Raw genomic sequence first — 14,040 nt, 5'->3', positions numbered from 1 at the left:
TATTTGCAGGTCTATTGTAGGTATTTGACTGCTGTCAGTATAATTAAGTTTTAGATGTAGGGATGTAAAGAGAAAGCATGATGATCACCAGAAATGAATTACTAACAAAGCAACTTGCTTCAATTTTGCTTATGTCCTCTCATAATATGTCATTCATTGTGCATCAAATTAATATATTGCTTGATAATGATAATTTCCATTTATACAACTAGATTTTGAGTACAATACTTGGAAGTTGCCCGTTAAAATTTGCATTTGTTGACAGCAGTTCCAAGATTGTCCTGTATGGAGAGTTTTTCCATCCCTGCCATTGCCTGTTACTGTTTATGGACATTTACTGTATCATTGTAGTGCATAGAAACACTCTCCAGAGAAAATGCAAACAAGATAACAAATTAATATTGTACAGTCATGTCTCCCTCTGGATCACACATTGTCAGCTCTTGCTGTGCAATCTCTTCTCCTACATTACACAGTATCTGCCTCTGCATTACACAGTCTTTGGTCCTGTGTGACATAATAATGTCTGCCTTTGGGCTCCAGAGTAATGTCTGTCTGTGTTACACAGTGATGTCTACTCATGTGCTTCAAAGAGAGCAATCTGTCTCAGGCTCTTTTGAGATAACTGTCACCATCCATGCATGTACAAAAATGGGTGTGGTCCTCTTATGAAGCTCACATGAATTACTTTTAGGTGCTGAATGCTGGAGCACCCCCTCCTTTTCAGTGAATGAAATATTAATGCAAAGTGCTACAATGGTGTTTCTTCTGCTTGTGTTTTCTTCTGAGTGGTGGTTGTATGTGAATCTGTTTTCTGAAATACATGCGAGTTGTGTGCAGTCTAGTGCTGTAACCATGTACCACTGTAATTCAGTGATCCAAAATGGATTTTGTCAGAAGCTCATCTTGTTTTGTATTAGTTTTATACTTTATCATTTTGAACTTGATTTCCATCAGAAATACAGAATGGGAGGCCAAGCTTGATATTTTGACAAACAAATGATTGTGAGATATATCAATATAGAGTTTATGTGATGAGCAGAAAATGCTTGAAAATAGGTGAATTACCAGATTCATGTTTTAATAATATGGATGCATTGCTAAGGTTTAGTATTGCATTTACATTTATTACATTAGAGAACATCTTTCTGCCCTGCTGTTCTGCTGTTTTCTCTTGATTTAGCAGTTTTTTTTCCTTTCAGGTTACGTGTTAGTGGTCTTTGAGCCAGTGTGTGGCCGAAAACAGCTCTTTATTTTCTTGCCATAAATGAATAGTCCATTATATCAGACCCACCTTTTAGTTCTGAGCCTTTCTGTTATGATAATTGTCATGGCTAAAAGTGTTACTGCCTGTTGGAGTTATAGAGACTTTCTTATGAAACTAATGAAAATGGACCAAGAGCAATTAACATGTGTAACATGTAGCTTCTCTTTGAAGCATTAAGACTCTCCACGCTAAGAGCAGAGCTGAAAGCACTGCAGAGAAAACTACTGCAGATGAAAGACAGAAGGAGAACTCTGCCTCAGTACGATAGTCATGTCTGGCAATTGTGTTTGAGAGAGTGAAGGATGGAAGCTGAGAGCTGGGGATGGTAGAGAGCTCAGACATTAACCCCCACCCTCCATTCTTAGAGAAGCACTCCCACTGGTCTTTGTAATTATCCATTATTTTACCAGTTAGCAAAGCAGCATGTCCTGGGAAGGCCTGGGAAGGCCTGGGAGGTCACAGTGTTGTGATGCTGTGTCCTTGTCAGCTTTGGGGCAATCTTACTTCAAATTAAAATAGTTTTGGGGTATAATTGTAATATCCTCTGTACCTTCTTAGATTGAAAACAGAATTTATTTTCATAATCTTCTGTTGGTTATTTTTATCCCTCCTCAGATTTTGGCCAACATCATCATTTTCATCTGCGGAAACATGGCCGGTGCTTATCATAAACATCTGATGGATCTGGCCGTGAAGCAGACTTACCAGGATACCTGCAATTGCATAAAGTCCCCTATCAAGCTGGAGTTTGAGAAACGGCAACAGGTATGTCACAGTTTAACAATCACCACTCAATGGTATCAGTGCATTCCTACATTCTACTGTCAATCTGTACAATCTACTCCAGTTTACTTACATCACAATTGAGTCATATTAATAGTGCAGCTAAATATCATTAATCATCACAGCAGAGCTGTCTGTTGCCGTGTATTTCATCAGCTTCTGTCCTTAACTTTGAAGTAAAAACTGTTACTTTGTACGCAAACATCTTGTTTTGTTTGTATCTCGCTTTTCCTGTTTGCTGAACTTGCCAAGCTGAGTTCATAAAGAAAAAAGTGACTCTTGCATTTAATTAAATCAAAATTAATGACTAATGTTGAATCCGGGGGTAACAGACAGGTCTGTGATATTAACTGTTATTAACTGTGATAAAATAGTACTCAACCGGGCTATTAATAATACTTAGCTCTGATGCAATTGACAGGAGAGTGACTCTGCTTTTAATGACTTTCTACAACTTTGCTAACTTTCACTTCAAGTTGTTTGTAGGAAATGATAGTAGGTCTGTATTACACTTGATATTGATATTGAATTTATCTTTAGCAGGCAGGAAATGGTTGTTGAATCATCAGTATTGAATCGCTGATATTTGTTTTCTGTTAAATGCTCAAAGGTATTACAAGATGTGTTTTAAAAGGGACACCCACTGCATATGAAAAAATATGAATACTATGAAAAATTGATAAAGAAAACTTATTCACAGCTAATATCACAGCTAACATCCTCTACATATACATCCATTAATGACAGTTGTGGCCACATGGTTGGTGGCCATACTGAATTTGGTAATTACAAACGAGGAACAGCAATCCATCAATGTGATACTTGTGCGGTTCTCTACCATTATGTCCTCCATAAACTATGTTGCCCTTTGATCTTCAATTGATTTTCTTTAATCCTTACCTGTAAAATGTATAAACATGAAGTTGTTTTGTGAACTTGTCTATCATGAACGATTGAAACTTCTATATTTCAGTATATGTTCCATAAAGGCCTTTGTTTAGAATTCATTGTGAAGAATTAGTAGAACGTATGAGGACATACAGACATACAGTAGTGGCTTGTGCTGGTTGGTCACGAAGTATGATAATAGCCTAAGTCCTGATATAAGTGCTGTTTGTTCCACCCACTGGTCTGTATTAATTCCTCCTTGTAACATTTGCTATTATGTAGGATCTCAGTTAAATACATACCAAAACATATTTTGAATGTAGATTTTTTTTTGCAGCTTAAATATACTAAAACCTATTGTGGATGAAGATTTTTTCAGTCTATGATTTAGTGGAAAGGGATATAGATATGTAGTGCCTTACAAAAAAAAAAAAGAAAAAAAGAATCAGCACAATGTACAGAGAAGGAAAAGTAAATTATTTAGTTGGCTGACTTGACTGCCTCATGAGTGTATTGTGGAGATGGAAGGTGACAGCTGATATTGAAGTTGCACCAGGAATGTAAACACTGCATGCAGAGCAAAATTAGCTCTCAAAGTGTGTATGTTGTGAAGCTCAATATGTAAGTTAGGAGTTAAGTGATTTCTCTGTGGAGGGGCTGGGTGTGAGTGAGTCATGCTGCAGAGTGGTGCAGTTTCTTTATATCCTCCACACTGGCTGCTAATTTCCCCAAGAGGACCTAAAAGTACAGGAGGTGTGAAGCATCATTCGACCAGCTAAAAATAGCATTGCAGTGTCACTCTCTAGACCTGTCACACAATACCCATACAAACCTATTTTTCTGGTCTTGATACAACCAGCACTCACAATGCACTGTTGTTTACACAGTGGTGAGGACAAAATAAAAAAGGTCAGTTTCATTAGAAGAAAAGTGAAGCATTCACTGGGCTCGTCATCAGTGGGGCTGTACATTCCTGAAACCAAGAAGACTTTGTACCTATTGATCACCCAATGAGGGTACAGCCAGATGATATTTAAGAATTACTATATGCATATATTACTACATATAGGGAAATGGACAGGACATTGCATTTTATATACATGCTCCTTTTTGTTGTAAGGTGAAACACTGATCAGATTTGACTTAACCTTTCATCAGTCATTATTATCTTTGTGTATAATCTTATGTACAATATAATAATTACTGCTGAAATAAGCATTGAAATGCTAATTGGAATCATCATGATCATTACCATACAGCAATTTGATTCTTTTATGAAACATCCTCACATAAGAATTTATAGATGTAAACAGTATTTAAAAAGGGGACATGGACAAACATGTGTTATTACAAGCTAATGTTTATGATTTTAATAAAACCATTTAGAGGAACAAAATGGGTCATCAGCCCAGCACAGCAGGGTGGTCATTGTGGTGTAAACTACTCCTGAAAATAACACACAGCAAATATGTGAGACTGGCACAGGAAATTACATTTGTATGTAAATGGAATGTTCTCCTTCATCTCTAGTGTTGAAGGGAAAAGCCATCTCTGGACCTTTGAGCTTTTCAAAAATGAGTTTAAATAAGAAACTGTCATTGCAATATCAATATCAACCAAAGATCCTAAGCAATCCCTCATAATCTGAGACATTTGTGTCCTGTGGTAACAGCATAGAGATTCATATACAGCATATCATGAAAACCACGCGTGCTTTTCTAAGCTGTGACAGAAGATCTAAAAGCAGCTAGAGCTGTGGCTCAGTCCTCGGTCCTCATCCTACTCGACTTATCAGCTGCCTTTGATACGAATAACCACAACACTCTGCTGTCGTTACTGTCAGAAATGGGCATCTCGGGCAAAGCATTGTCTTGGTTTGAATCCTACCTCACTGGACGCTCGTTTAACGTGTCATGGCAAGGACAGACATTCTCATCCCATCGCCTCTCTACAGAGGTACCCCAAGGCTCGGTGCTGGGGCCCCTCCTCTTTTCAATCTATACCACCTCTCTGGGCCCGGTTATCCACTCGCGTGGCTTCTCGTATCACTGCTACGCAGACTATATCTGTTGTTTCCGCCTGATGACCCCACAGTCTCAGCGCGGATCACGGACTGTCTTGCAGACATATCCCTATGGATGAAGGCACACCTCCTTCAGCTAAACCTCTCTAAGACAGAACTCTTGGTCATCCTAGCCAAGCCATCCATGCATCACAGCATCAATTTAAACCTTGCCTCATATACTCTCAAACCTTCTAAGGTTGCAAGAAAGCTGGGCGTCATGATTGATGACCAGTTGTCTTTCTCGGCCCATGTTGCCTCAGTCTCTCGATCGTGCTGCTTTGTACTATACAATATCCGCAAAATCCGGCCCTACCTGACTCAATATGCTACCCAGCTTCTGGTACAGGCCATGGTTATCTCCTGCCTCGACTATTACAATGCCCTCCTAGCTGGCCTCCCAGCATGTGTGGTGAAACCATTACAAATGGTTCAGAATGCGGCGGTGCGTCTGGTTTTTGATCAGCTCAAGAGGGCCCATGTCACTCCATTGCTCATTGAGCTCCATTGGCTACCCGTGGCTGCCCGTATCAAATTCAAATTCATGCTTGCCTACACAGTGGCCTCTGGGTCTGCTCCGACATACCTAAGCTCAATCATACAGGCTTACTCTCCTTCTCGGCCGTTACGTTCCTCCCAGGAACGTCATCTAGCATTGCCATCCCTGCACACAAGGCAATCTCAGTCCAGATTATTCTCATATGTAGTTCCCCGTTGGTGGAGCGAGCTACCTTACACTATCAGAGCAGGGGCTTCCCTCTCTATCTTCGAGAACCTCTTGAAGATCCAGCTCTTCCGAGAACACCTCCTGTCCTAACAACTTCTACCAACTCTAACACAATTCCATCTTCGCGCACTTTCTGCCTTGCACTTCTTTCTCCTGTCACTACTTGTTTGTCTCCTCTGCCTGTTTATCCTTGTGTTTTCACCTCATTTACCTCTGTATTCTACTTTCCTTGACTTATTTAGCTGAGTTTAGTTGTTTAGGTTGCACTTAAAGCTTACTCCAAGGTCTCCTACAGTACCGTAGCTTGCTTGCTGTTCCTCACTTCACTTCGTAAGTGGCTTTGGATAAAAGCGTCTGCCAAATGACCTAAATGTAAACATGGCGCAGACCTCACACAAACCATTCCTGCTTTATACTTGCAGGACATCGTTACTATGTTTCGGTCACTAAGCACCAATCACTTTGTGTTCATGGTTACATGGCCACTGTGATATCTATTGGGCCATTTAGGTCATTCTACAAATGGACTTGAACAATTAGATTAGATTAATATTTAGAAGAGCTGCTTTAGTTAATTTGTGCCTAGATGGGAATCCACAATATCTACTAGCCTTAATGACTACTGTGCAGAGATAAATTGATTCATATGTAACAGAGCAGAATTCTAATCATTTGAGTTTAATCATCAATTGAATGTGAGCAAAAGGATGTACGGTGTGTTCTGTGGGAGTGACAGGTTGTACAATGTGTTCTAAGGGGTTTGATAGGGTGTACATTTTGTTCTGAGGGGTGATGGGGCATACAGTATCTTGTGAGGGTGATTGGGTTTACAATGTGTTCTGTGGAAGCATACAGAATGTTCTATGAATAATGAATAGTGAGCACAGCCCTCTGAAAGATTGTCCAGTCACAGCACTCCTTTTGATTCTTGTTCTATACCCAATCACTGAGCTCCCCACTGATCTTTTGCTTTAATACCCAAAAGCTACCTAATCCACCTCTAGTTTCAAATGTGGATTGATTAATTAGGAGGAACAGATTGAACAGAATTGAAAAAATGAACTTCAAATGCTGACGTCTGAAGCAGTGATTGGCTCTGTAATGGGTAAGGTGATTTTGGTCACAGAGGGACCAGGGCATTTCAACAATAAATCTACATTATGTTCCATACTTGCATTCTGCTGCTGCAGTAACTATTAAAATGCTTATGAACTGTTAAAGTGCTATTGAATAGAAATGGTGTACACTCTTATCACAGATTGTCAGACTCCACAGGTGAATCTAGCTCTGTTTTGGGATAAAATTGTCTTTAACTCTGACTTTCATTGAACTGGTGCATCTTTGCTTGATAACATTCCTTTAGCAGTCGTCAGTTTATTTGTTTCATTGAGTTTAGTTTAGGGTGTGCTAAGTTCATTGAAACTGACTGATAACATTTATCACCACCCCTCACACTTCAGTCTCCAAAATTCACAGATTCTTCCTCCCATACCCTCAAAAGTACAGAGTTGATCTGAATTATAAATGAAAGCTTGAGAATGACCTCTGGTTGACTTACAGCTTCCCAGAGGACTCTGCTCTGTCAAAGGCTAAATAAAGTTTGATTGACTTGCCCTTTGCATTTGCAGTTATCAGAGAGAAGTCCCTGCTGTGTATTGTGCATTCTGCAAGTTGACTTACAGTAAGAACCTGGAGGGAAAATAACTTCCTTGAAACATGATGATGATTGTTTTTTATGTCTTCATATTAAATCAGACTAGCCACATAAGGTTATATATGGATTTGGTATATGTTAATGAATTCATATCTAATGAAAATATTTTTCCATGTGTATGTCTTGTAAAACACAGGAAACACATTAGTCGCAATATGCCTTCAAGCACAGGCTAAAAATCAGTCATTTACAATACTTTATCTATGGAAGGCCAAATATATTTTCAAACTTACAAAAATAATTAAAACATCAAAGAATTAAACTGAGTGCTGCAATAAAAAAGTCCTGTACAAAAAAGGAATTGGCAAGAAATGTCGCACTAAATGTCAAAAACATGGGTAATGGGTAAGGGTGGGTTAGGGTTACATGAGATGAGATACCTTTAAAATAAGTTTGCATGTTTGTTGGTATAACTTTCAAAACAATATTAACAAAGCTAGCTGTCAATAACTAGCAATCACTGACCTGCAAGTCAACACCTCATTAACATCCATTGCTAGCAAGCAAAGTTTTCATGTCTAATGTTATTAACAGCAAAAAAACTTTCCATAAGAAGACACTGTTATGCAAAGCATTACACTTGGGTGATGAATTATTGAATCATGATTTGTACATTTAATATACTGGTGACAGAAAATATAACAGCCCATTTGTTAGTCTGCATTTATGCAATCTAGCATCTTCTCCCGCTAGTTAAACCATTGACGCAGATCAATGGTTTGAGCTGCCTCTGCCAATAATGGAGGGAATTCAGTCTCGTTCCCTTGCTGTGACGTTTTCATTTTTGTAACAAATCCCTTCCCCTCATTTTAGATTTGCCTCCTGTGATTAAGGGACAGGACTCATTATTGCAGGTGACACAGCCCTGGCAAGGGGAATTAGCCAGCAAAGGCATAGTGGGTAGATTTAAACAGGTACAAATAAAATGATGCATTTATGGAAACATGCAAAGGGGATTAATGATTGTAATATTTAGATTTGACTTTAACCATAAGAAGAGCTCATGCATTCCAAGAACAATACAATGATGGTTTGAACCTAATGTGTAATCATTACAATTAGTGTAGCCATGCATTGCCACAGTGCCACAGTTTTAGGTCACCCACTGTCGGGCATAGTAAATATAGACAGTGTGAAGGATCCAAAGCACTTCAGGTGTGTGAATGAAGGTGTCAAAGTAATGCATCAGTAAGAATCAAGGATTTCACGTTTTCTAGCCTCAGGATAGCATTTGGCAGCTTGACTCTATATATCCAGAATTGACCTGTTTGTGTATCACACATGCTCTGCCTTGAGAGGGTGTGAAGGCAGCCTAAAGATACAGAGAGAGTGAGAATGAGAAGAAGGACTCCCTCTGGAGCAGAGTCACACCAGAGAGGAACATTAATCACAGTGTTTGTGTTGTGGAGAGGGGTCACTCATAATTAATTATCTTTTTTATAATTGCATCCCCTGTGACTCAGAATGAACTGAGATTCCCCCCCCCACACACACATACACACTGAATCATACACTGTGAACCAGGCCTATCACCAAATGACAATGACTGGCTGCAACACACTACAGTGACACCCCCAGGCTCAGACCAGCTGTGTCAACCTGCAGGCGAGTTCTAGAAGCAAGAACAACAGCAACAGGACCAGGACCAGCGCCAAATATTACATGAGCTCTGATGTGTTTTTGATTCAGTCCTCAACCCAGAGTCAAAGGTGCAGCCAGTATCAGCTAATGTTTTGCGGGAGAAACAGTGCTGGATTGGATCAAAGTTCATGCTCGTTATTTAGAGAGCTAAAAATCACAGGAGGAAATGTTCCTGAGATCTGACCTCTCTCTCCCCTGAGTAGTGTAAGTATTGCACCTGCTGGGACATCACAAGCGCAATCTCCTTTCAGGGTGCACTCACAGCTGTTGCAGGACCTTGGGTCAAACGGCACTACGTGCAAAGAGCTGCACTTGGCACATTTGGACACAGGGTGCATGTTCCTGTCTAACCGTCTACAGAACAGGCAGAGAGAGGTGCACTCAGCCTCAGCTCACCCTTCCAGGTTCAGCTTCCGTCAATTGCTGAAAATCACACCCAGTCAGCCGGTCTCCTTTTAACCTTTGCGCCCTCCATGCACCGCTCTGCCTTCTGAGAAACTAACCTTGTGCCCTCTACCTTCCAAGAAATTTCTGAAATTGATATACCAGGCTGGAGTGTTTGTGAGCTCTGTGCTCTCTGCGTGAAGCATTGTGCCTCCAGAGAATTTTTTAAAATCGATGCATGCTGCCAGTGTGTTTGTAGACTCTGGCCTGCACGTAGCACTGTATTCCTGGAGAAAGTGTGACATTTATATGTAAAAATGTTGTTCTGTGTTGCATTACTAGAGCAGAAAAAAATCAGCCTAAAGCTATCACTTACATAAAGTGGAAACAAATGATGAGTGTATGAAAACCACAACTAAAACATATGATTTATAATTAAATTTATTTATCATTCATTTTCCTACTCACGCTTTGTCATTTCGTGTGGAAATTCATTGGAGCCAATTAGCCAGCTATGACAAAAAGTCATGCTTGTTTACTAGATAGCTAATATAACTAATTACGATATTTTTTTTTGTTTGTTGTTTTTTTTTTAATTTTCATTACATTAGTGATCAAGTTTATACCCTGGATAGCAAACAATATCTAACCTGATAGCTTGCAAGCTACATCAAGTAATAGTCAATGGACAAGCTTGTTAGTAATCAGCAGTGGCCAGGACTAAGTGACAGTCATCTTGACATCATATGTAGTGTAATGCGTACAAAGTGTAAAACTTATCATTCATCCAAAATGTTTCATGAGATCTCAGCCTGTTACCATGGGCCATGCACTCGCTTGCCAGACTGACTCTTCATATGAAGTCACATTCAGCTTTATACAGACATTTTATTACTACAATAATGCCTTTTAATTGAGTCTTATCAGAGTAAGCAAATCATCCAAGGGTTAAACATTATGAGGGTTAAGCCCAGGTAATTTTTCTCTAAGTTGAGAACAACTTATCATAGTTCATCGCTCAATTCACAGCTTTAAGATCCTGGGCCTGATGATATGTGTATGGGATGTGTGATATCTGTATGTGATATCACATACAGATGTCACACATCCCATACTGTGATTTTGTATGGGACTACAACACTAGCAGGGCCATTACACCACCTGTCATAGTTTAATTTCTTTGTTATCATCATCCTTCTCTATTTAAATCTACAGATCAGAATCTGAGAGATCACAATTCAAAATTCATCACCATTTGTCACTACTTATCAGAAAACTATGGAACAGCTTTTGAAATTATGATTTACTATAATTAATCATTGTTTGTCTCTCTGTATCAGGAAAGTACAGATCAGAATCTGTGAGGCCATCATTTATCCAACAATTCAATTGTTTGTTTTTTTTAGAAACAGCTAAAAAAAATGTGATATATTTGCAAATATAGAATTAGTTGTTTTGTTTCAAAGGAATGAGGTTAGAGTAAGAATCCGATCTGATACAATGTTCACTCTCTCTAAAATCTCTAAAATTGGCTGCCACTAACCAAAGATTCATATAAAGGGCTGGCGTGGGGAGAGACACATCAGATAAGGTGCAATAATGTTAATAATGTTAATAATGTCCAGACAGCACATTATTGGCCACTAACATACGTATTAACCGATTTGTATTTTCTCTCTTCACACACATTTCTTAACTCCTGTATGCAAATAGAGTTTTCTTCTACTGCTGATACACCACAATAGCAATAATACATTTATATAGTTATCCTGATATGTGTGGTGAGTTGAATGAAAACAGCTTCTTACTATAAGAAACCAGTCATGTTGTCCTTTGCTACACTGTGAGCTACTACAAGAAATTGTGACATTATTGTTTGTGATGTTTGGTGTCCTCCAGTATCCCTCAGTGATAAAATTGGAAAAAGTAACAAAAGTTTAAAACAATGAACCTAAACAGAACCTTTATTCTAACGTTGTTCCCATTTTTGTCTTTGAATATTCTGCTGTAGGAACGTCTCTTGTTGTCATTGCTCCCAGCTCACATTGCCAGGGTTATGAAAGCTGAAATAATCCAGAGGTTACAGGGCCCCAAGTTCGGCCAGGTGGAGAACACCAACAACTTCCACAACCTGTACGTTCAACGACACACCAATGTCAGGTAAAGGCACACACATGCCTCATTAGTACCATGTGTTGAACATGTGCTTTTCCACACTTTAAATGCCATTCCACCCAATTTTTATGACAATGTATTGGAAAATAAATACTCCAGCACTTCCAATCACCAATAGTCTGAAGGAGATGACTGTGTTTTCATCTTAAAAATGACAGAGGGAAGTAGCCATCTGCACCAGCCTGTGTCAATGGGTCCATATAGTGTGAGATCCCAGCACAGTAAAAACACTCTCTCCCCTTTAAGGCTGCAGAGGCTGTCAGCAGCACCAATTCCTCAGAGGGAAGATTTTGCAGTGAAGGCCATGGCTTTTCACATCTTGAGTGGTTTTAAATGTTCTTGTGTTTGTTTCCAATTTGAGCTGAGATTAGTTCTGGTGACCTCTCTCATGATAATGGGTTTTCAAGGGCTTCTCTTTTCTCTGTTACGAAGAAGGAGATGATGTGAAGAACATATAGACCAGAAAAAGGCATGAAATGTGTCTGAGAACTGCATGCCTGCAGAATTCCATTTAACCTCAAGCTGCAGAGTCGATTATCATCAAATAAACCTCAGTCAGGAATAACAATCAGGGCGACTGTTTGTGAGATCATACTGACACCAGAGTATTACAAAGTCAAAAATCAAATCAATGCAAGGTGAAGGACCTCCTATCAGCCATATTCATAAATAATCTTGACTCAACGTGTTTGAATAAAGATGAGGCAATGTTTAAATGCTTTGCAATACTTCCTTCATCATTGAAATAACATTACTCTGTTGCCAACTTTTTTATTCCTGACTCTAAAATGTCATCACAGGTGTGCAAATCAGTTAGAAGTGAATTGCCAGACTGTGCCTCAGACTTTAGTCTCATTGATGCAAGTTCTTTAGTCATTACCACAAATCAAAAAGAAAAATACATTTTTAGCAGAAGTGGATTGTGCTCTGATCTCATACTGTATTGCATGTATGTCATATTCAAGATATAAACTGAATATTTGTTTTAAAACTCTGATTTAAGATAATTTAAATATTTATTTTACACAATGAGATTTACAAATTGTTCAGGTTTAAGATTTAAATTATATATTCAAAAAGTACTTATATCTTTTGGGTTGTTGGGTTGTTTTTAAAGACATGAGGATAAGGTGAAGATTATGTGCAATTTAAATCTAATAAAAAAAGTGAGATATTGCCTAAATCTAGGAAGAACACATTGTTTCTTTCTGTTGTGCTTTATGTTAGACTGAATGGTGAAGTGGTCTGAACTGGAATTTCTTACTATACTTTTTTACCATAAAAGTATTTAATTATGAATACTATAACCTTTTTTCTGCCTAATGGGTGTTTGTACACACACACACACACACACTGATGTCCCCACAATGAATCTTGTTTTCACAGTATTTTGTATGCAGATATTGTGGGATTCACACGTCTTGCCAGTGACTGTTCTCCCGGAGAGCTGGTCCATATGCTCAATGAACTCTTTGGCAAATTTGATCAGATCGCTAAGGTAAACACCCCTTTCGCTTCCAGCTTGTCATCCCTACAGAATGCACTCCAGTGATGACATTCTGAAGCTATTGTACGACAGGGGCAGGTATGTGCTCTCTCGGGGAATTGAATGGAAGAATTGAGTAATGTTTGTGATTTGTGTGATAGCAAACAAGGGTGGGAATTTTGTTTTTCCTAATACAATTGTATGTCACACAGCTATTCAAAATGGGCTCTATTCCTTCAGGTGTTGTGCAAACAGTTCTTTCCTCTGCAGTGCAGGGACAGTGAAATGACATGAATAAAAAAAAACATGTAATACTTTTTAGCTTCTTTCCATTTTGCTAAGTTTAATAGCATTAAAAGTTGTGTTAACAGCTGAATGGTATATGTCACTTGATCACATATGTACCATACTGGCTCCACCCTGCTCCCTGCAGTAAATTGGGCTACTCTTCATCACCCTCTGCAATACCCCCCCCCCCCCCCCCCATTTCCTCTCATCTGCTCCTCCCTAAACTCTTCTATTAATCCCCTTTTCAGCTCCTACTTCCACCTATTCACTTCCTCAGCTCTCCCACTCTGCTTCACCTTGCTGTGCTCTACCTACTTGCTGGGGTTCTTCAGTAGATGAGAATATCTTAATCTTGGAATAAAGTACGGTAAATCCAAGAGTATTAAGCATCCTCCACTGTCAGGCAAAAGACACTGCATTCAGTGCTGTACAAGGATAAAAACCAGTATGAAATAGTAATGAGCTATAATATCTCTGCATTGATCATACCTAAATGTTAGTGGGGAAAATTGTATTGAATTGAACTAAAGTGCAAAACAATGATAATGTGTATAGTTTTCCCCTCTGATTGAAAATGGTGAAGGTATGGTGTCAAGAGTTTTTTTCCTCATTCCCTGCATTGTGA

At 39.0% G+C, this 14,040-nt stretch overlaps 1 protein-coding gene across 1 annotated transcript in view; it reads left to right on the top strand.

Moving 5' to 3' along the window:
• adcy2a (adenylate cyclase 2a) overlaps positions 1-14,040 on the top strand; it is an 83,725-nt gene that overhangs the window by 49,249 nt on the left and 20,436 nt on the right. Inside the window, exons 4-6 of the mRNA XM_036538936.1 lie at positions 1,883-2,032; positions 11,478-11,626; positions 13,028-13,139. Of these exons, the coding sequence (XP_036394829.1) occupies positions 1,883-2,032; positions 11,478-11,626; positions 13,028-13,139 (411 nt within the window). The remainder of the gene's footprint in view (positions 1-1,882; positions 2,033-11,477; positions 11,627-13,027; positions 13,140-14,040) is intronic.

Source organism: Megalops cyprinoides, chromosome 10, assembly GCF_013368585.1.
Source record: "Megalops cyprinoides isolate fMegCyp1 chromosome 10, fMegCyp1.pri, whole genome shotgun sequence".
In the NCBI taxonomy this organism is placed as follows: Eukaryota; Metazoa; Chordata; class Actinopteri; order Elopiformes; family Megalopidae; genus Megalops; species Megalops cyprinoides.
The sequence above is the reverse complement of the archived record's forward strand: the minus strand, read 5'-3'. Positions and strand labels throughout refer to the sequence as shown.